At 35.7% G+C, this 24550-nt stretch overlaps 1 protein-coding gene across 1 annotated transcript; it reads left to right on the top strand.

Moving 5' to 3' along the window:
- The first annotated feature begins 1698 nt into the window (after nucleotides 1-1698).
- On the top strand, nucleotides 1699-24324 carry LOC133525832 (uncharacterized). Its single transcript, XM_061862234.1, has 6 exons — nucleotides 1699-2533; nucleotides 19589-19768; nucleotides 20149-20270; nucleotides 20984-21224; nucleotides 21681-21943; nucleotides 22126-24324. Exons 1-6 carry the CDS (start codon nucleotides 2389-2391, stop codon nucleotides 24232-24234), a joined length of 3060 nt encoding a protein of 1019 aa, XP_061718218.1. The 5' UTR covers nucleotides 1699-2388; the 3' UTR covers nucleotides 24235-24324.
- Nucleotides 24325-24550: the final 226 nt, after the last annotated feature.

Here is a 24550-nt window from a genome sequence, read left to right as displayed (position 1 = left end):
CTACCGTTCCCCAGCTTAAAAATCAAACGAGGGGCATAGTTATGGTACATATCGGAATATTGGAAATTCGGTAATCCCGAAAATCTTTTTAAAATCGCTCATATTCCGTTGTGATAAGAACGGCTTTTCAGAACTATCCACCAATTTTTTGTGTTGTTTCTTTTGGGAATTACGATACGCCTTACATACATGAGATTGCGTAAAATTATTTCCTATAAAGTTTGATATGCAGAGAGGAAAATGGGAACAAAGTTTGTATGGAGAAGCGGTCATGACTTCGCCCCTTTTTCTCTTAACTAGTCTAGCTTATTTAGAACGTATCTGTAGAAACCGTATTCCTTTAACAAATATTTTGCTAATACTATGCGATAGGTGGGTATAGGCAATTTATTTACATAAAAAAAAAACATCGGAAAAGATAACGGCTATTATAGCCAAAGAACACTTCATCATAAATAGATATTTTAAATTTTAACGCTGTTATGGTAAAAAATATTTATCATTCAAAATCGTCAATTCTACCACCAACATAACATCGAATTACTTTGCCTTTAATTAACATTCTCCTTAGTTTTTGAAGAATAAAGAGAGCCTTTACAACATGGTGTATGTTGTGAAATAGTTATTTGTTTTACAACGGGCAAAGTTGTTACCCTGATGTCTTGAAACCCTCGCAAAGCTCAAGATTCAACTTTCCGAACCACTCGCTGGCAGTTCAAATTCGGAATATTTCGCTTGCTCGGGTATCAATTTCAGCACGAGCGGTTAAACAAAAATTTCACCACACCAACGCAAGGAAAACACTAACTGTAACACATCAAACAAAATCAACCTTGATCAAATCCAAATTAACGTTATTAAATAAACGCAACTTCCTCATTAGTTCTTGAACAGCCAAGGGGGCTTTTACCAGCTGGTGTGTTGGAAAATCACTTTTGTACTTTCCGTCGTAGATGCATTTTTTTTCTTTTATGGCGGCAGTAAACAAGCGTACGGTCTAATGGCAAGCGAACACCAAAGCCCTGTCACCAAACTCCTACGGACGAACTTTTGAAATATTTGGCAGATAATTGAAGCATGGCTCTTTCTGTTGCTTTGAACTCTATAGTCTCTTCGTCGTCTTCGACAACATTCAAAGAATTCGAATGCTCCTGAACTGAATATTTATTACTGAACTGAAATGGATTCCGATGAAATATATTTTAGGGAAATTAAATTAATGTATGTTTACGACCGCTCTGGTCTAGTGGTTAGTAACCCTGCCGATGAAGCCGATGGTCCTGGGTTCGAATCCCAGTAAGGGAATGCCCAAATAAATTTATTTGTGCGATGAACACAGATATTTATTCCTGATTCATGGATGTTTTCTATGTATTTAAGTATTTGTATATTATATATATCGGTGTCTGAGTACCCACAACACAAACCTTCTTGGCTTACCGTGGGACTTGGTCAATTTGTGTAAGAATGTTTCTATCCTATAATATTATTTATTTATTACAGATTATCAGCTCGATTCGAACTTTAAGATACATCAAATATTAGGTCTAGATACGATATGGATATGTCAGAGTAAAAAGCGACGTTTTCGTTACTTTTGATACTGACATATACAATCCATATCGTATCTATATCCTAATATTTGACGTATCTTAAAATTCGAATCGAGCCGTACGTTTAAGCTGTGGTTAAACGATAAGATTATACCTACATTTGTATAAGTGAACTATTCTTTAAAATTTGCGAGAATCTCGTAGAAATGACGTATATGGTTAAAATGAGCCCGGGATTTAGATTTTGCATATCATTAGACATTGAAAGGCTTTACGGACCGAGTAGTGAAAGAATTCGGTATCAGTATTATCATGATGTAACTCTGGGACGAGTTTTATCAAATTTAAAATCCACATAATCCAGGCAGTAAACGAAAATCTTTCCCCCAACTAGCATCATCACTGCGTCACGTCAGTCGAGGTACATATAGTATAGCAAGCAATAACCTTACTTATTATCCTTTACGGCGAGCTAATGCGAGGCGTCTGTCAAACATCTAGAGCGGGTATAAAAAAAGGAAGTGCCGAGTCGCAGGCGCACGCGTCGGGAAAATCATTCGATCATTCGTAACGCTCGGATCGAACGCCCGTTCGGAAAACTGTTCCATTTTCAAAATGAAAATCGAATTACGAACTCGTGTGCCAGTGTTTATGTGCTTCAGGATTTTATAATGTGCGGACGAGTACGCCTTAAAGACAATTTTTCTTTTATTTAATTAGAAATTGCATTTTGCAATGGATTTTATGGATTGCCTGTGATTATTTATGTTTAAGTTTATTTGGTTGTGATCGTACTTTAATTTATTGAAGCAAGTTTATAAGAAATCTCACCAAGATGATGTCTAAGAAGCAACTAGCGTGCATGCTGGCACTTCATCTTGTATATCTCTTAGTTGGTGCCAGCATCTTCTACCACATAGAAAGTCCCTTGGAGCTACAGCAGAGGGCAGAAGACAAACTGGAAAGACTAGAAATCCAAAGTAAGTGGGCTAATAAGTATCGATAAGTATTCATATTCGCTTGGTGGCCTTAAACTAGTTGATTCTACATATCGATGTTAGAAAATTAGTACCTAAGTACTCGACGTGACATCTTAACTACGCGTAGACAGAAAATAACAACTTTAAACAAAAGACAATAAAATTAACGCTTACATGTATCTATTTAACAAATGGCTCCTGGTTTCAAGAATATGCGTTTGCTCAGTCAGATGCGATAAAAACCGAATCCAAATTTCTCTTCCAGACAAAATTTCCGTTAGGTAACATAGAACACAATCAAATACTTAAATGTTGTTACCTAATTATAAACGTGTAAAGTTTGCAGTTATATAAATTTATTGGTAGTGTTTGTAGGCGTTGGCGAATTCTCATTATATACAATAATTTCAGGTCCATGTACATAAACCATAACTGTTAAAAATATGTCAGTATAAATTCTTACACCTTCAGGATTCAGTGATGAAAATTTGATTTTAATTACCACACAACGATAAAATTTTAAATGTTTTAATTACCTACATACACCTGTCAAATTTTTCTTTCGGCGTTCCCTCTCTTGTCAGTTAATTTGTTTAATATAAACAAGTTAATGTATAAAACATGTGACCAGTAGTTAATCAGCAATAAGTGAATTAAATGCAACACTTCATGATATCTGTCCACTTCTGCACTGATGCAACTCCGTTTCGCAATGAAATGCCTGCCTATCGATCTCGTTAAGAGCTGGTTCTAAAAGGAGTTAACCAGTAAAGGCATTTTAGCATTAGCCATTGTAATTTTAAATTGCAAAATGATTATCCTAGATACTAGTTAGTTAAAAGCGAGACTCTAATTATGTTAGGACTAAGTGGGATTTTAAATAAAAACTACAGACATAAACTCCCCAAAATGTATCGTTATTACAAAAATGTAAAATGATAACTTGTGTATTATTACAAATACAGCTACAGTTATCAATTTCACATTACAAGGAAACCCAAATATTACCTAAAACTAAAAAAAGCCTAAATCATGAGTTAGATCCAGCCATTAAATATAACAGAATTGGCTATTGTTATTTTGACTTTTATTAAATTTTCAACAAAATAGTTAAAAGTTCGTGATTTGATTGCCCCACTAATAATAAATTTGATAGCATGATTTAATATTATTGCTACAGCATATAATAATATATAGTTAAGAAACACTGCATTTGTTGCGCGTAGAATCTGATGAAAATTAATAAAAAGCGCATTTGTTCTTAGTAGGTACTTTTATAAATAAAGCATAAACATAAATACTTGACATGGCTAATAATAACAACATCAATGATAAGTATAAAACTCGTAGCACTACGGGGTATTAATAAAGCCAGTATTTTGAATTAGGTACTCGTAATTTATATTCATCTGTACACTAGATAGTGACTGTATGTGATTGATTAAAGGTAAATAAGGTAAGTTGAGCTTTGTTTGACTTAAACAATCGCGGATTAGCAACTCTGGATGCAGCATTTTGTCAACCAATTTTCAATAAATTTAATGACGCAGAATTAAAATCAAAATGTATCTACCTAAATTATTAGGAAATGGACATACGTCTTTTGTAAAGATTCATCTACCCCGTCATTACTCGTATATCTATATCAAATTGATGGAAAAACAATACCAGGATTGATTGTACTCGTAATAACGACAGACGGATGATGTGGAAATATAGTACCTAGTGCCACAACGAATTGCTCACTGAAAGAAATATGTACATAACAGTAACAAAATATTTTGTTACTACTAAAACAAACATTTTGACTTGCGAATTAGCTTAAGTTCAGTTATTTTTTGAATAAGGTACTCAATATTTCGACAATTGTTTTTCAGTGCAGTATTCCTTTGAAATAGCCCAGGAACATTTACCACCGCAACAAAGATGCCACAATCGATTATGCACAATAAACATCTTATAACCTTCGTAATGAAAAGCGCAACACCTTTTCCCATTTCCTGAAGCATCATTCCACTACCCACGTCCATTGGTGCGTGTGTCTGTGTCACCCATTGTGTGTTTATTTCCACGACCGGGTAAAAAACGCGCCAATTGGCAACAATCAATTGACTACGTACAATTAACTAGAGTATTAGAAATAGCATCGTCTTAGTTGCGGCTTTATGCAGTGCACGCGATTCAAAGCAGCGTTCGAGTTTTAAAATCTGATCTTGATTGATTTTTTTCCCGAATTCATAGTTTTAAAAGGAAAAAGGTCCTGAATCCATTTGCATGTTTTTTTTAATGTTTGTTACCTGAGAACTCCGTAATTTTGTTTTATTGAAAGTGCACAAGTGCAAGGTGTGCCTATAATATTTGAAGAGTTCCCTCGACTCCTTATGGATAACATCATCAGAATTAGATTTTGGAAAAACTGGGACCAATCTGCAAGTATTCAAGGTGTTACAAAAATAGTAGGATCTGTTGAAGCGACATATTCGTTATCGTGTTATGATTAGAAAAAAGTAGAAGTGAAATATTTTAGACGCAAAAAATTTTTGGCCTTTGTAGGAGGGTTGGCCGACTTGGAAGACCTGTCCCGGAGAAAACGTAATGTTTTTCGCGTCAAAAAAACTTTTCTTCTACTTTTTCCTAATCAGAACACGATACCGAATATGCCCTTAAACGGATCCGAACTATTTTAGTTACAACTTGTATACCTATTTACAGATTGGTCCCATGTTTGCCAAAACCCAGTTCCGATGATGGAATCCATGAGGAATCGAAGGAACTCCTCAAATATTACACCTATAGTGTTTTTTGTATTTTCATCAACGACAAACATTTAGATTGAAAAAGTGACATGATGAAGTTGATGAATTGGAACTGCTGATGAAGACCAGAACAGAACATCTCAACGACACGTATTTTTATGTTTAGCGATATATTTTCTCCGTTAAGTTTAGTTAGCAAGTTACTTTGTTAAGCAACATTTTTGTTGAAAGTCGAAAGTTCTGATGATGAATTACTCCTCAAATATCAATAGCATGCTTATAGCGATTGTTTTTATCTAAAAATTAAGCATTTGCATTTTTAACAATGCCATCTGGTGAAATGGAACTGCTCATGAAGACCAGAATGGAACTCCTCCACTACAAGTATTCTGGGCTAATTTTAATAATATTTTAATTGTAAGTAATTTAAATAATATTCCAAAAAAAAAACTAATGTTTTTTTCTATTAAGTTCGTAGATAAGGCGTAAGTATACATTAACCGGACAAATATAAAAATAAAATTGGATTTGAAACTATGCTAGAATGTCAGATGAATATAAATCCAAGATGGGATTTTAAAAGTCAAAATGTCGCTCTAAGTCGGCGGGTCTAGGTATAAATTTGTATCATCTTACGGATATCCTTTATCAGAGCGACGTGTGTTCAACTCATTATTTATTTCTTAATAGTTACTTAATTATAAACTTAACATACTTAATAACAGCTTGTTAGCAAATATAAGTGACCCATATATAGCTAAAAACCGGTGCCGGTGTAATTTTGCCTCAATCACAATTGTAGGCAAAGAAAAGACAAATTGGAACCTAAATGCTGATTACATGCAGCATGTAGGTACAGAATTGAATTGCAGTCAAAAACCCAGATACCTACTATATCATATTCATATTCCAAATCTTTACCTTACTTTTAAGGTAATGTGGGGCAAGGGAAACAGTAAGAGGATTCCCTACAAGTGTTTCTCTTGCCCAATGTTTCTTTTACTCCATGTTAAGGATGACTCACGTTAGACCGGCCCGGGGCGGGCCGGGGCGTCCAGCACTTCGGTTTCTATGAGGAGTGTTAGTGATCACGTGATGCTCTCTATAGATAACGAAGTGTCGTACACTCCGGCCCGGACCCGGGCCGGTCTAACGTGAGTCATTCTTTACCTTACATCAAAACATAAAATACTCGTACAAAGGAATTAAATCTCGTATTAAAAATTGCTACAAAATCAACAATGTCATGCACAAACTGACTAATCGCGGTCCAGGCACGGTAATATAATACTATCACCATTCAAATTAAGCCAACAACAATGTTCGTGGAAAATTAATATTACACAGAAACTACAAAACAGACAACCAATTTCACGTGTTAATAAGACTTCCAAATCATAAATGACATGTAAACAAACATTTTTTTCAGTGTTAATAAAATTCTACTGCCGCGTTTTGTGCGTCTTGTTATTATTTTTTCCATCTGTTCTCGTTATTATTTTTACATTATTATCCGAAACAACTAAACACGACACAAGTGCAACAAGGAGTTCGTTTTGACTGGGTCGAAAGGTGTGCAGAGTTGCTTGCGTATCATCATCACCAGGCTAGGCCAGTGGCCAGGGGTCGTGGGATTGGGTAACGATCGGCAGCGAAGAGCTGGCCATCACCAGCAGCACACACGTCCACAAAAAGACGTGGAATGACCTCTCCACATCGGTGGGGAGCGACCCGCTACGTCCGCCGCAGCCCAATGGCAGACACGGCCACTCATACCTCCCGCCAGGGAGGTATCGAAAGACATCCAGTCCAGTCCAGTCCATCATCATCATCATATCGGCCCTTTATCGCCCACTGCAGAGAATAGGCCTCTTTTCCAGTGCGCCACTTCCTTGCGTATAAGGACCGCATAGTACGCTGGGTCGTACTCGTATATATTTGTTGGCCACCGACGTGGAAAGTATAAAAAAGTCGAATAGTTTAGGAGTAGATATCATTAAGATATTTTAGCTGTTCTATGAAATTAAATGTAGGTATTTTATTAACAGCTGCATAATGATAATGGTTTAATCAACTTTTTCTTATAACTCGTGATTACTTTCCCCTCGAAAGCTCTTATAAGCCTGATTTTATGGTATTTGAATTTACCAATTATGCATTTGTGTAGTAATAAGCCATTTCCATGATGGACCGTCTACTTGCTAAGCAAGTTCTACTAACAGAGCGCGGTACAACTTTTCTCCAAAAAAACTGTGCAACCATCTTCCCTTAGACAACGAGACAAAATAACAAAAAGAAAAGGTTGAATCATTCTAATATTTCTTAAAAAACAACTTTCAACCGAATGTATGTAACCGTAGAGGATATGTCTCGAAGTTTTTATTAGGAAGCTACTTAAATAACTGTGTAGTGTGCATATTTTTTGTTTTATTAATCTACTGTGGCACTATATCGATACTCTACATATTTTAGTCAGAACTGCACATTTTAGGCATAATGTAGTAGCAATAATGATAACCTATTGTCGATACCGCCCGTAAAAGTATTCTTGTAATACAGAAAAGTATTTCTATGCTATAATCGGCTATGTTTTTCACGTTTTAATGAATTCCTATTAGTCCTTATTTGGCAGTCTTCAATCAGACTAACTAGCTAATTTCATGCCAATAAACGCCACCATTATGTTTCAATTAGGATACTTCATCTCTATAACGAGTTAAACCTATTGAAGGAGTGCTTGCATTAAAAATTATTTGTCATGATAGTTTTTATTCTTCGATTTTTCTGTATATCGATAGTCTGTGTTTTTGGACTTTAATTTGTTTAACATTTGTCTCTAAAGCTGTCAACATAAGAAAACTTAAATATGTTCATTAAACTTGACCTCTATTTAGGTATCATTTAGGCAACCAATACGCTAGATACAATTAAACAATTAGACACACAAGTATACAATTAAAACTAAAATATAACTCCACGTAAATCTTCACCTACTTACATTTTGTACATCTAATCTACGTGTAACCAGATCAGAATAGGCATAAGTGAGTTTCTTTCAAAATCAGTCTACACTACAATGTAACAGTGTAATCGCTTTACGAACAGTTAATTACTTATTAAATTGATCATTGTTCCTTGTACAGGGCGTATTATCTTTGTTTTACACCAGCAATTTTCTAATCGAGTGAGTGAGAGGGAGAACTCGAACGATCAAAGGTTTTGACGCAAGTGGCCATACCAAGCCTCGTTAACTAGTCAAATTTATGTATTATTGTCAAGACGACGGGATAATAGGCAATTATGTCACTAATGTATCATAGAAAATCCACCGTCTGTAGAGAAGACCATACACCTAAAAATGCTTGCTTTGACACCTAAAAATGCTTGCTTATTGAAACATTTTATCTTCTGTTTGAGCTCGCTAGGGTGGTCTTGTTATACCCATACCTATTCTATGCTTTACCACATCCGGTTAATGAAAGTACTTAACAAAACTACAAATTGATCGGTATATTTTATTTGAAAGATTTAATAATATAAAAAAATAACCCCTTACATTTCATGAAAGTGTCAAAAGGTCCTCTACGTGTTGATTCCTGCTCCGAGCACGCCTCCCAAAGGTCCGGAACACCATTGTTACGTGATGGGAAAGATATAAAAAAGTGTAGCACTTATATTTGTAGTAGTTGTAGTAAAAACGTTCGAAAAGGCAACCTCTATATTTGCAGTAGGGTCAAAAAAATTATCGTTGCCTTGTTTGCGACCACTCTGTCACGCTTGTATCTATATCTTCTATTAAATAAATACAAATGTCGAATGCTATTGTATGTCTTTTTAGCTGTAGATTATATTTTACATGAGAAAAATTTTAAACAAAATTTCAGACAATACAAAAAGCTCCACTCCGTCACAATTTTTGGGGACAAAAAACAAGACAACGAAAATTTTGACCCAGTTTTCCGGATTAAAATTCGGATTCCGGTTTAAGAGACTTACATTTTAGTGTCGATCCTGTTCACGTCTACTGAATCATCTTGTACAAGTACCTACTATACGTCAAACCCGTGACAAGTAAGACGTTAATACAATCATAGAGCGTATGTTAACCAATGTTAACTATCGAGAGACATCACCAACATATTGACTGTTCTATCATTTCAGTGCGCTTTAAATGAGTGTAAAACTGTAAATATACTTACCTACTTAAAATATAAAACTTGAAAGCTTAACTCAGAAGATATCGATTTCAAAATTACAATATTTCAATGAAATCGTAAAATAATCAGTTGCAAAGAGATGCTTCCTTCTAAAACATCCTAAAAACAAGCATAGCCAAGAACATTTACCCCCTTATTCATAAACGTGTACTAAAGTTACGATGCCGCTAATAATCGTTTGTGCCCTGTTTGTGCCGCTAATAAACGATTATTAGCGGTATCGTAACTTTAGTACACGTTTATGAATAAGGGGGTTAAATTACATCTTCAGGCTGAACGAAAAGTGTTGTTATTATGTACCTATGTAAAGGGTGTTTATTTAGTAACCTGCAATAATTTACGGGCTGATAGGGCTGATATATAGGTATAGGTCATATTGAGCAACTTTTACTATGGGTCCAATCCGGAAGTCGCGAAAAAAAAAATTATTCTCTCATAGAAAATGTCAAGGTCAGACAGCCAAAATGTATGAAACAGCCAATTTTTTTTCGTGATTTCAGGGTTGGTCCCATGGTAAATGGTAAATTATTGCAGGTAACTAAATAAACAGCCTGTTTTTTTCAATAGTCTAGTACACTGAGTACACCCGCCCTTTGAGGAACTACGAGTAGAACTTTTTGTGTAAAATTGTCCTCTAAATATTTATTTGTTTGTTTAATACAGTAATGACTCAATACGAGTACTGCTGATTGACGTTGAAAAGGTTAATGAACTCAGAAATAAGGTAGGTAAGTAATATAAATATGTAATCAAAATCCATTTATTCTATTACAATTAAATTAATTAATACTGCCACAGAAATACCAAGTAGTCATTGTACTCATCATATCCGCGCGTTTTCTAACTGTAGAACTGTCAAAGAAACTTAAACTCAGTCGGTAGGTCACTTGGGAGATTACAATTGATTTTTTTAGGGTTCCGTACCCAAAAAGGTAACGGGACCCTATTACTAAGAGTCCGCTGTCCGTCCGTCTGTCCGTCTGTCACCAGGCTATATCCCATGAACCGTGACCATGAAATTTTCACAGATGATGTATTTCTGTTGCCGCCATAACAACAAATACTAAAAAGTACGGAACCGTCGGTGGGCGAGTCCGTATATTTTTCCTGGATACACTTTTTTTATCTAATCATCTGCCACTGTATATAAAATTATTGTACAGCGAATATGGTGCTACTTTCCCGCACGTGTGCGGGAATGAGCACTTTCCGTGCATATGTCGAAACTTTAAAGAGCCATATGTACTGTAAAACGTTGCACGATACACGTGGGAATAGGTAATTCCTATTTTCTACACTTGTAACGTAAATAACTATTTGTTAATATGATGTTTCTTTTTGTTTGTACCTGCCGTGATTCTTTTCCTTTGATGGTCTCATCGGAAGATCAGCGCTGGAAGTCGCCAGCAACAGAACTTAATTATTTCTATATTTTCCTTATATTATGTAAATTGTCTCGTTTTAGTTGGTGTTTATAAATAAAAATATTTCCATTCTATTTTTACAATCATAATCAATAAATTTCCTTCAAGCAAGTAAATAAATTTGTAATGAATAATTGTTTCTAAGTAAACTGGCATCTACGATCAGAGGAGGTTTTCTTTTGATGAAAGCCACATGGTTTACAGCTTCCTTATAATAGGCAGTCCGTGATTACATATTTAATAAACTTTTCTACATTATTACTCAGAAAAGCAAGAAAACGATGCATTAGTACTATTTAAATGGCACATACATGACTATTATAACTCGGGCAGTTAAAATGCAGTCAGTATTTTAATTTTCACATCAAACATAATTCATATTTTAAACTCGCAGTCATTACTAAAAATAACATCACATTCTCTTAAATATGTCACATATGTTTTAATGTGGGGATTAGCATACGTCAATTCGTGTGAAAATGTATGTTTATGACTGTAATTAGACGTTAATGATCTAAAGTCATGTTAATCAGTCACATTGTCGGATTAGCGAAAGGAGGAAACTTCTTCGATTTTATGTTATCTTATAATGACAAAATTGATATTAAATTTTTACCTGTATCCTTATTAAATACCAGCGGGCCCGGGGAACTTCGCACCGCCAGTCAGTAAATGTCTTAATTTTTGATATCTCAGCCAGTCAGTCAGTCCTCATTTACAGTAATATATAAAAGAGCATTCTTACTAGCATTAATAGGGGCACTTTATAAAATATCTTTGGATAAACAATACCTATGTGTTTCAATGTAACTAACAGGGACCAGCCGTCTTGCATCTCACAGGAAAAAAAATCTCGACGACAGCAATAGCCAAGACGACTTTTACTTCAAAATACATGTCCGCCTTCTTTAATTTTGTAACGATTTTTTTTTCGTGATTTTTCTGATATTCTCCTAATAGGGGCAGAGACGAATCCAAGAAATCCAAACCCAACTTTCTTTTTATAAAATATTATCAATCGTTGTCTTACATATCTTAAAAAGATTAAAATTGGATACTATGTATTTATGTAATGTTTAAACTCAATGCTGTCATACAAACTTACACAACGTCCTTCCGTTTCTTGGCAACATATCTTACAAGATACATGATATTATGTATATAACACTATATATATATAAGTTAGTAAAATATAATAGTTTACGTGGGACCGAGACTTGAGGTTTTATTTAATTTGTCTAAAATAGGGATAAACTTTCAACTGTTTTAAATGAGTTTTTGTTTATTAAAAATAGTCAAAAACGCGAATAATCGTTCTTTTTTGTTTTTTCTTTGGTGTCATGACTGTTCATAAACAATTAAATTTATCTTAGGAAACAAGTCCATTGTTCATGATAGAATATTGCCCCCGTAGGCAAAGGAAACATGACCAATACACAGCACGTAGTCATGATTAATAGCAAAGTGACACAGACCTGAATTAAGCGCAGGTAATGGTTTAGTGATCTAATGTGAACGTGTGGAAAATTCAAAATACGCGTTTAACTCATCGAACAACCGGTACTCCCCTTTTGTTTCGAGAGCCCAGGATGCTTTTAGAAAATCACACTAAAATACCTACTCAAGGAATACAGACCATATACATATTTATTGCATATACTATAACGTCTAACAGGAAACACTGAAATCACGAAAATTAAATATTGTTCTCACGTTTTGGCTGATTAGGCAGCTGTGTGGCTGATGATAGGTAGATAGGTACTGTATAAAATGTGGTTCGGATGTTTTTTTTATAGCATTCTCTGTTTTTAATAGGTACCTAGTTTGTCCGCAAATACCTAACAGTAAAAACTACAAGTGTTTGTGAACATACTCTTAAGGAAAATCCTGCGTATGTCTTGGTCTAATTGGATCACAATTGCTCACTAATGGAGAATAACTGGGCAAGCACCTATATACATAAGGAGATCCAGACGTAGAATTGGCATTCGATTGGTTGGGCATATCCTCAGGAAACCTGAAACCTTCCTATTCCGTGGCCCTGTTCTGGTAGCTGGGGTTTGATTAGCGGCGTACACCCTCCTGTACGTTGTATTGGCTATTCGGCTGGCTCTCAGTATAAACCGATATGGATTTTCCGGTGTCAGGATGAGTCTAGGTATTAGCAGACATGGATAGGTAATCAAAAAATGCCCCTTGGAAAATTATGTTGCCTGTTAACATGGCTCGAGATCTGGTTTTTTGTTGGAGGAAAATGATGCCGAAACGTACGTGATATACGTTAAAGAAAACAATAACATTAACATAATATTAATATTTTCCCTATGTTAAGTGTGTATATATTCTTACAAACTAACTCAAATTTCAATTGTAAGCTATTAAGTAGGCCGCTTTGTATGAAACAGGGAAAATTTACAGTTACACACAACTCATACAGAGATGAGGAAGTATATTTTGGTGGGCTCTTTTGGGGTCAGGGAACTGCTTATACTTATTAATACACTTTACGTATATACCGTACGTACTATAGTGTCGGGCCAAGATAACGCACAAACACAGACAAGACGTAACAAAGTGTAAAAGTGCCATCCTGTCGAGACCTGTGCATAAGCTTAGACGGATTCTAAAAGATGTTAGTATTTATTGCGGAAACTTGATTATGTTTACGGGGAGCAGGTACATTGTTGGCACAGATTGTTCAATTGGCAGATGAGGTTCGTCAAGGTTCTAGGTAAATATATAGGGAAGGAGGTTATTGATTTCGATTGTATATCAAGTGAGTTTTATGTAAGGTATATACGTACCTCTATGTTTGCATAGCAACCTTAACCTAACCTGCCCTTAACGAATGTCTCATGATTACACAATATAAAAATATATTAAATGGGTCCCCTAATTTTTATAAATATAATAACGACAATAATGTTTCTTCTGCACAAATTTGACTTAAAAGTATTTCAGTTAAAACACATTAGAACTAAAATAAATCTGTAGCTCCCGTAGAATTAAATCCACTAAGAGCTAACCTAATTATCTGGCCTGAATTTGCTGAGAAAATGGATGTTTCTCTTCAACCGAAGGGTTATCGCTTTGGAATTAGAGTACTAGAACAGTTAGTTCATAAAATTCTATAAATAAAACTACTTTAAAACTGTTCGGGTGTATCAAGCAAGCAGTTGAATCATAAAGAGTAACATTTTTAAATAGGAAATGTATTAGTTGAGCGTGACCTCAAACCTTGTGCATGTTTATGCGATTCTGACAATTCAATACTCAGGCCCTGTATATCCAATTGGACGAGGAATTCCCCGAACGGCAAATCCCTATAATTCCTGTATAAATTATTCATTGAGTTGGTATAAACTATTGGCTAAGGGTATTGAATTTTGGTATCCAAATAAAGTTCAGGAAGAGTATTTAGTTCATTATTTTATCAATCTGAGTCCATCCCGCCATGCATGAGATCAGTATTTGTGTGTTTTTTTTTAATTGGCAACAGCCGATCTGCAATCGAAGATTACACGGAAATTTCTAGATCTGCATTAAAATTCCGCTGTCACCTGAGGAAGACATAAGGAAAATGGAGGCCAGTTCAGCCAAACGTCCTAGGCTAGCTTTGGAACTGACCAGAATTCAAATTAGGCTTTCCTCTTTGAAGATAGCGAATTGTGCAAATTCAAAATTTGCGAACTGATAGTATGACCTTGACCATATTTAAGATTTGCTAGCACAATGGTGATAAGAAAAGAAACAAAAATTAACAGGGCAGTTTTCAAGAACCCTTCTTTTAAATTTCTCGTTTTCACCAATTTTTTTTACACGTTTTCAAAGATATTTAAAGAAACCTTACCTTATCCTATTATAAGTACGCAGTTTCAGAGCAAAAAGAGTACGTAACTACGTTTGTATAGAGAACCGAGCTTGCTGTGGGACTTTTAGCGCTATTTGCACCCTCACACTGACCCGGGGTTAACCGGAATTTGACACTGGGTTAACGGTTTACCCGCTAACCATCCCACTAACCCGGGGTTAAGCGGTTATAAGTTTAACCAAGTGTCAAATTGTACAGGTAACCGTGGTAATTCCAGGTTTAATCGGTTAGCCCCTTAGGTTAGTGGAATGGTGCAAGTGGCGCTAAATCATTTTAAGATTAATTTAAAATGTACAAATTTTACTCTGCAGACCTATTTAGTATTCTAACTGTAATGCGATAATACTGGTTAAAGGCTATTCTAAAAATAAAATGATAACCATAAGTAATATAAATAATAAAAATATTTAGCATTAGCTTCGCAGTTGTATTACGTTTCAAAAGGAGTTTAATTGACAATGTAAGCACAATTTGTCGCGCGAATGTCAACACTCAAAGTAAATACGGCTGAGGCCGCATCGTGCTTTCAGAATTAGCCACTGATATGTCCCCTGTGGGTATTAACATATCTGATCTCAGTTCCTGGTAAAATTTACAAGGTAAATTTTCGACTGTTAAAGTAGGTAAGTATAATTATAAACACGGTAACGGGTTCACAACCAAAAGCTACATACTTAATAAGAATAGTAAGGTGTAAACCGAGGGACGAAAAGGACCCATTACTAACAAGATATTTCGAGTGGAATACCTAAAAAAAAATTAATCAGATAGGGTGCCATTCGCCCGAGTTAAACATTCTACTTTTCGTTTCGAATAAGAGGAATGTAAAATACATGTGTATTTTATAAATAAATATTAAAAGCTTAAACTTGTAATTACATGAATATTTTCACTGAACAATTTAAGTAACGAAGGATCGTTATTTATGGAATCCGGAGTTAAATATTGCAATAGATTTTTTTTCATTGCTAATTGTAAAAAATACTCGGTAGTAATGAAAACAAAACACGATCCCTAGCAGTATGTCACGAACATCAACATGGTAATTTAAGAAACAATCAAGCAAAAACTCTTGCAAACATCGAGGTTATGAAAACCATGTAATTATAGCAATGTCACGATCCTAATACTTACAAGAGCAGTAAAAGTAAATATAGGAAAGGGTGACTAGTAAAATAAATAACAGTTGCATTACTAGCTCGTCAAAATAAAGTCAACTTACCATATGCAGTATAATACTACACTTTTTCACATTAGAGTGCACTCCATTTTATATAATTTATTTTTATATATTGAAATACCATTATTTTAAATAACGTAATAAATGAAATACTACTGTTATAATAGCTAATCACGTGTACAATGCTGCATTCACATGCGGAAAATAAAATTTAGTAGTATGTCAATCGGTCCTATTTTTATGAAGATCAAAAGTTAGTAGCTGTTAGTAGCTTCAAATCTAAGCTGAAAGCACACCTGATAGCTCAACAGGGTATTGCTGCCTAAGGGCATCATTCTACATAGCCTCAGTTCCTAAATATGATTAACACCCAAGTAAATATCTGGTTACTGCAATATAATGAACTCGCATGTATAATGTATAATATGTGTACCTTAATAGCTGTTATTCATAAGTATTTATATTTTATATTGCCTTTTGATAATTGATTATTTATTATTATCTGTCACACAAATCGCGCAGTATGCCGTTCCGCTCACCTCACTGGCTCCACAGAAAACCAGCGCCGTTGACAACGCTTAGTCGTGCCAACTGCAATGCTGAGTGGAGACCATTTCAGCCTCACATCCTTATCTGTTCTGTACTATTCAACTTCCACTGTTTCTTTTTTTTTTTAATTCTTGTTGTTGTTAATGTATTATCTTCTTTGTAATAATTGATGTGTTGTCTGAATAAATATAATTCTATTCTATTCTATTCTAAAAGTCTATGCGGGACCCGGGGAATGACGCCACAATACTTTTCATTTCATTACTCTAATTTTTTTCTATAGCTATTTAACTATAACATTAAGCATTATCATTGAACAAGTGGCTAACTTTTTCTATCTGGGCAGTATTGTCGACCAGAGTGGGGGAACGGAAGCCGATATTGAAACTTGGATAAACAAAACCAGAGCCGCTTTCAGCCAGCTTAAACCGGTGTAGAACTCCTCTACCCTAACGAGAAAAAGAAAAGTGAGGATATTCAATTCTAATGCCGTGTTATTGTATTAGGTACGGATGGTTTATCCACAAATAGGTAATAATAATACAAGTGTTTGTGAACAAATGCTTAAAGGCAAAGGTTCGTATATTTTGGTTTGGGTTTATTGGGTAGTGGATGGGAGGATGTTACCCAAAGTGCCCAAGATCGGAGTCAGTGGTAGAATATGATTCGAGCCCTACACTCCAACAGAGGGTAACGGGATGAAAAGAAAAAAAAGAAGATATCATTAAAATAAGTATTAAATAGCATCATTAGCATTTGATTTTTTTTTCTGAAACAACGAACAAATGCTCCGTTAGCTCAGTGACACAAAATGAGACTTGACCTCCGATACAAGAGAGCGCCACTTTTCTGGATCCTGCACTTCTTCTTGCCAATTCTTGACTCGGAGTTCGCTCAGATTTGCCTCCACCATAGCGTTCCAGCGATACCAGGGGCATCCGAAGGCGGACTTTCTCCTGCCAAGCGGCCCTGGTACGCTTTTAACTAACAAATACGATAATCGACAGAAGTGGGTGTCCTATTTGGCTGGTTTTGCCGAACGTCCTTGATGCTGCTCTTGACAGTGACTGCAACCTCGAAACCACAATGAAATCAGCACAATATCGTAAATAGGTTTTATGTTCAAGTAATGGTAATCACGGGACAATGAAGACACTCCTACAAACCGCTATAAAACGGATCAATAGGACATTTAGAATTAAATCTGAATAATTACTTCCGTGACCGCAAATGACCCTTTGACGGCATTTAATTCAATAATTTTGAAAATACATCAGTTAATGATGCGTGTCTAGTAAAAATACATTCTATAGAATTATCTTCGATATGCGTCTTTCGTACAAGTATATTGCGAATGCGAAATAGTTTAAATTGTGAATTTTGGTCCATATAAAAAGTGTACCTAGGTATTTAAATTTGAACGTAGTTGTCAAGCATCAGCTTTAGTGAAAACAATGCGATTAAGAATTATATCCACTTGTGATTAAACAATTGCACTACAAATACAATGCTGAAAAAAATCTAATCTTTAAACACTTGTTACCATGTTTACTTTAAAGTACTTCATAGTCTATAGTGTCACATGATTCACAACCATTTGCTTCAATTAACTTCAAGTTAGTCCGCTTATCGGGGTAAACTATTTGTACATTGCCGATGTACGTTCTCTCAATAGCTTCATGATCCGAAGTTCTTAGCTACTTTCCATTTCAAGGTCACAAAAAAACTCACTTTTTTTGCTTGTAAACAGTGAGATTCTGCCAGGTTTTTATAGGAATTAAGCCAGTCAAAGAATCGATTGTATTCAGATCACCGCGAAGAATTCAACTAGGTAATTTGTGTGGAACCGCGCGTAAAATTGACATTTGTAAGAAGTGCAAGAAGTAATTACTGCCCTATATTTACTTTTTATCGGTTTTTAAAACCTTTTTGTTAGCTAATCGTTTAGTACCTGCCTACTTAATTAAGCTAGTTAGATTTACTTAGTTGAAGCGTTACTATGTTTAGATGAATTACCTACCCGTTTCATTGCGGCATAAATTACGACAAAGAAAGAATACAAGTATTTGTCATTTATAAAACATGCTTTTTTTTTTTAGCTTAACGAGGGTGCGGAGTGTTAGGGTCGGCAATGCGCAAGTGACTCCTCTGGAGTTGCAGGCGTCCATAGGCTACGGAGACTGCTTACTATCAGGCGAGCCGTATGCTTGTTTGCCACCGACATAGTAATAAAGAAAAGTAGATAATAAAATATTTAGACTGAAATAAATAAACCCAAACGTAGTTATTGCAATTTATCTGTAAAAACCTCTCGACATCATTCATCGCCATCCATACATACAAGTATTATTATTGTATTGTAATATTGTAATAAAACTAAGTAGGTATTGACTACTTGAAATATTCAGCAATATTAATATTTTAACAAGCGATGTTCTACTTAAATGAGAAGAAATTAGTCTTAATGGTCAGTAAGTAAACGTAACGATCATTTGTCTTGATGAGCTTGACATGTGCGCATGCAAATTTCTAACATTTCCTGATTGTTTAGGAGTGACGGCATTGATAAGAGTACGTCTAATGATAGACTTTAACTTAGATGCATACTCGTATGTATGAGATGGTTACAAATGATATGTATCGTAGGTATGTCAAGAATTATTAAATTTACGTTTAATTTAGATTTTAGAAATCGGCATATTCTGACTCCGATAAGTTTACATTGACTTGGCAGTGACTAATGTATACATATATACATTGTCCCAATAGAAGTGCTTTACTTAACTTAGCACTAAAACTTAGCTTGGAGGCCAATTTAAACTTACATTGTGAAATCAAAAATAGATAGAAATAGATATTGTTTTGATGATGAAATATAAATTTGAATTAGCATCTTGGTCGAACTCCAACTAGTTTCATCAGATATAATTTGACAGTCGAAAATCATAAAAAAATATCATTATAACCTCCAACCAAGAATACTTTGATATAAAAAATCACCAATTAGTTATCAGTGATAACTGATATGTAATTCAAAATTTCTCCTTCAAATTTTCAGATCTCCTCTACGAAAACTACATTCCAAACGACCCTGAGAAGCAGGATGTCATCCTTCGCAAGCTCTCCGACTACTGCGGCAAGAGCGTCTTCAACTACACGACGGAAGACGCAGAACCGCCCATCAAGTGGGACTTCTATCACTCGTTCTTCTTCTCTTACACTGTCGTCAGTACAATTGGTAAGTAAATGGTAGTTTTCCGCTGTATTTTAATCAATTAACTCAGACTCCGATCTGTTACTTCGGAGCTCAGGGTTTGAAATGATTTATTTTTGTAATAAAATCCTCAAATACTACAAATAACTTACAAAATCGAACTTACCACCACCCCTGCCACGCCACACACCCTGCCACGTACCATGCCCGTTACTCCGAAGGACAGCAGAGGCATAACTATGACATCACTTTGGTAGTGGATTATTGTAGGCTATGGAAGATTGTTACTTAACAATCTTCCATAGCCTACAATAATCCACTACCATCAGAGTAGCTGTAAGCCTATTTGCAACAGAAATGATATAATTTTTTAAATAACCTAACTTTGTTTAAATTACTTCCAGGTTACGGCAACCTGGCGCCGACCACTCATCTCGGCCGCATTCTCATGATCTTCTACGGCCTATTCGGTATTCCCATCAACGGTATCTTGCTCGCCAACCTTGGCGAATACTTCGGATTGCAGGTGAGATATCGAGCACATATTTATGAAGAACATGAAAAATACAAACTGTCTCTACAAATTGTAACTGCTAATTGGGAATAGAAAGTCGTTTAAGGTAAATTTAGAAATGCATGACATAGACCCAATGTATGACATTTTTACAGGAAGGTAGTTTATTTGCGAAGATAACTTTTATTGTTGTAGTATACATTTTTCCTTTTTCAATGCAACAAGTAGTAAAAGAAATCTCCAATGATAAACATAAAAATCTATTTTATCTGTAACTAATAGGAATCTTTGAGACTTTGTGACCAATTTTTGCGTAACTTTTGCATAATTTTTGGTAAACTTTAATATAAGCTTATTATTGGGTGTTGCGGGCATTTAAGTGCCACGTCGATCAGTAATCTGTTGTAATGGTCCTTAGTTCATTACTAATGCTAATATTACGTTAGATGGGGTAAGAGAAATGCTCGTAAGGAATCCTCATATTTTTTATTTTGCCCCGAGAAAAATAAACTAAGAGAAACCTCTTAACCCACGTGTACTGTAACTTGTTATAATACCGCCTTAAATGTGTAAATACTTAAAACAACGACAGTTTTCCATATACATTTCGCCAAACACAATCACGCCAAAATACTACAACGCCTTTACTAAAATATGAGCAAAGCTATTATTGTCGTCAATTGTAACACCATTTGTTTCTAATTTATGTTTTCTTCCAATTTCAGCTCATCTCAGTATATCGCAAATACAAAAGACGGAACGAAAAACGAGCGAACAACTTAGGCTATTTCTTTCATAACCTTGGCATGCTGGGTCAGATCTTCCTGTATCTGGTCCCAGGTTTCCTGTTCTTCATTTTCCTACCCGCCTGTATCTTCGTGGTATTTGAGGGGTGGGACTACGTTGCGTCTATCTACTATGCCTTCGTTACACTCACGACTATTGGATTCGGTGATTTAGTTGCAGGTAACTATTCTAACTATTATGAAGAATTTTTTAGGAATATTACATTTACTTGGAACAAATGCGAAATCTTGTAGCGGTACCTACCGTAAGACTACTTAACTGTAGCCCAGAAGAACAAGTAATGGTCCAAAAATTACACAAAATATAAAAATGAAGCTTTGGAATACCAAAACCTATAAATATTGGAATACCTGTAGTTTTTTGTTTTGTCTGATTTTTTTTTTCAACACTGTAATTATATTGTCTAAGATTAAAGTCTTCAGTTAGAGTTAATTATAGACCTTTTGTAGTATAACTCTCAGCTGAATTAGGAGCTTTTTGTACTAGGCATAGTTAAAAGGTTTTATAGATGATACATTGACAACTGACAACCCAAAGATTAAACACTTAATTTCCTAGCGGGCTCGACAGCAAATGGCTTTTCTTTACTTACAATTATTCGTGTCATATTTTTAGGTACCGTCAACAATGGCTTTGCAAACGGATATTTCATAACTTACCAAATATTCCTAATATGCTGGATTACCTTCGGCCTCGGCTACATCGTGATGCTGCTGGGATTCATAACCAGTGGCATGAGATCAGAATCCGTCCATCGCTTGGAGCAAAAATTCGCTAATCAGTTCAAATCGACACAAAATAAGATCCTTCAAGGCTTTACCAGGGATATGGCCGTGATAAGGAAGATCATAAACGAAGCGAACCTAATAAAACTAAAGGTTAGTTTATTTTGATAAAGTCGTCAATTTCATACTTTGTAATAAAATATCACAGGTTTACTTTGCCTGGTTTACGCATGATTATACGCCTCAATACTTATTTAGTACCTTAAAAACCGATTTATCTCAATTTCATTTATTTTTTAATAGCTGTCTTATATCTAAATTTATTTTTATTTCAGCCAGTGTACGTAGATACAACACCTCGTCTAATAAGAAGTGCTAGCTGTCCTAATCTGACCTACGATGTGGAACCAAGAGGTCCAATAACCAAAAGGAGAAGAGCTAACTCCGAGAATATTTACTTATCAACTAGAGATATTCTGCGAATTCAATCAGATACAGATTTACTTGGGATAGATAAAGATAAAACATTTAGCGCAACTGCTATCGTCAAACCAGCTGAGTTATTAGCAAGAGTTGTTAATGTTTTGGGTGGATTCGAACCACAAGAGCAAGAAAGAGGCGTCCACATGTTTAACGATGAGGAGATTTTGGCAAGTGAAAAACCACCAATATTCAGTATTGGCCAAGATATAATTAGAAATTCACCGAAAAGGACGAGAGCTTGCAGCGTAGCCGTTCCCAATTATAAGAAGGACTCTGTTCCTACGATAGATCATGAATTAACCTGGACAAATGGAGATACAGCAGATAAATTTAGGAAAGAGGCTAATATTAGGACAGGCAAGCTATCTCTTCCTGAAGGTGGCATTACAGTCAATCCTGTCCAGGAAACACAACCTAAAAGTATATTATCAAAAATATTCAGAAAATCAAGTTCCACTGAAGATCCTTCTGACTACATTAAAAATTCCATGAAGGGTAGAGTCAGCATAGCCCAGGGAGTTAATGAAAACATTACTAGTAAGCCGAGACGTGGAAGTATTTTCCCATCATTTAATATAAACGAAGAAGATGATCAAGCTCAAGCTTATAGAGAGAAAACGAAAAGAGGCCGGCGCAGTATTTTCCCTACATTTGACTTTTCTGAAGAAACCGACGAGGATGAAGCTGCAATTAAAAGGTATCAACAGAAAAAGAGGCACAGTATATTTCCTACATTCGATTTTAATGAAGATGCGGATGAAGATGCTGGCCAAGCTTACAGAGAGAAAACAAGAAGAGGCAGGCACAGTATATTCCCAACGTTTGATTTCAGTGATCCCGAAGAAGACATGGCTAATAAGTATAAAGAGAGCACAAAGCGGGGTAGGCGAAGTATTTTCCCTACGTTTGATTTTAGTGAGCCTAAAAATAATGACGATAATGACGACACAATAGATGAACATGAAGTTCAAAAGTATCAAAATAGGACGAAGAAAGGACGTCTTAGTCTTTTCCCAACCTTTGGAAAATCTAAGAAAAACGATGAGGAAGACGTTATACCAGATAATTCCGAAGAAGTTTTAGATTATAAGCATAAAACAAGTCGCGGTCGTCTAAGTTTGTTCCCCACATTTGGTAAACACAAAGCCAGTACTTCTAGTGAACCAACAAGCGATTTAGAAGCTAGTATTAAAGAGTATCAAAGGCGAATAGGACAAGGACGTGCAAGTTTATTCTCGGGTGATAATGAAGACGATAATTTTGATAGTGAATTGGAGAATTACAAACAAAAAACTAAGCGAGGCCGCGGCAGCATGTTCGACCCCGACGTTAACTTATCTAGTCTTCCCGAGACGGAACAAGTAGAAGTATTGGAACAAACGAGCGTAGCAGACTTGCTACGCGCTTTAGCAATGCTGGAGACTCCTGATCCTGGTAGTTCTACCAATAGCGTGGAACCTACAGGTATTTTAGACCTGCTAACTGGAGGTGGTCCACCGCCCGCTTCGACTAGGAGGCGAGGTTCAATAAGACCAGAATTCACTCTTCCATCTATTCCGGATCTACCTCAACGCAAACATGAACCACCGTCTGAAGCTACGGAGTCGGCAGGCCCTAGAAGAAGAAGAGTGTCCGGCAGAGGAACAGCTCCTCAGTTCACACCAACATTAGCTACGGTCGTAGCTGGTGCAGAGCTTCAAACTGCTGCAAATTCTAGAGAAAACCGTATGACGATGATTACTCAACCCCCTCCTCCCTACTCTGAGAGCGTGGATGAGACGCTCCAGCCTAAAACAAGGAGGTATTCTCCGGCCCCTGGAGGCCCGGGGAGGTCCAGTGGACCCGTGCCTAGATTATTCTCTCGTGTTCGTAAAGAAAGTGGTACTAGTATAGAAGAAGCAGACTCTAGACGCGGTAGTCTTACGGACGTTGTGATAGATAATAATAAAGACAACACGTAACGCAGTGCCTTTATAGTACAATTGAATATTTAATTTATATGTTAGTAAGATCGACACTAATTTATAAAATATAACCCGTCCAAGTAAAAACCTGTATTTTTATCATTCCATCGTTATATGATTTGTATTTTGGTGAACAGAAATATGAGTCAATAATCTCCTATGGTACATGCAAATGCAGCAAGTAGCAAATGCTTCGCAAAAAATGTCGTAGAAAGCTGTTTTGTCAGTGAAAGTAGATGGCACTAAACATTTTATAGAAACTAGTAACTACTTTAAGCGGTTTAACAAACTAATACTATTAAACGTACACTGG

The sequence above is a fragment of the Cydia pomonella genome, chromosome 15, assembly GCF_033807575.1.
Source record: "Cydia pomonella isolate Wapato2018A chromosome 15, ilCydPomo1, whole genome shotgun sequence".
NCBI classification, from domain to species: Eukaryota; Metazoa; Arthropoda; class Insecta; order Lepidoptera; family Tortricidae; genus Cydia; species Cydia pomonella.
The sequence above is the reverse complement of the archived record's forward strand: the minus strand, read 5'-3'. Positions and strand labels throughout refer to the sequence as shown.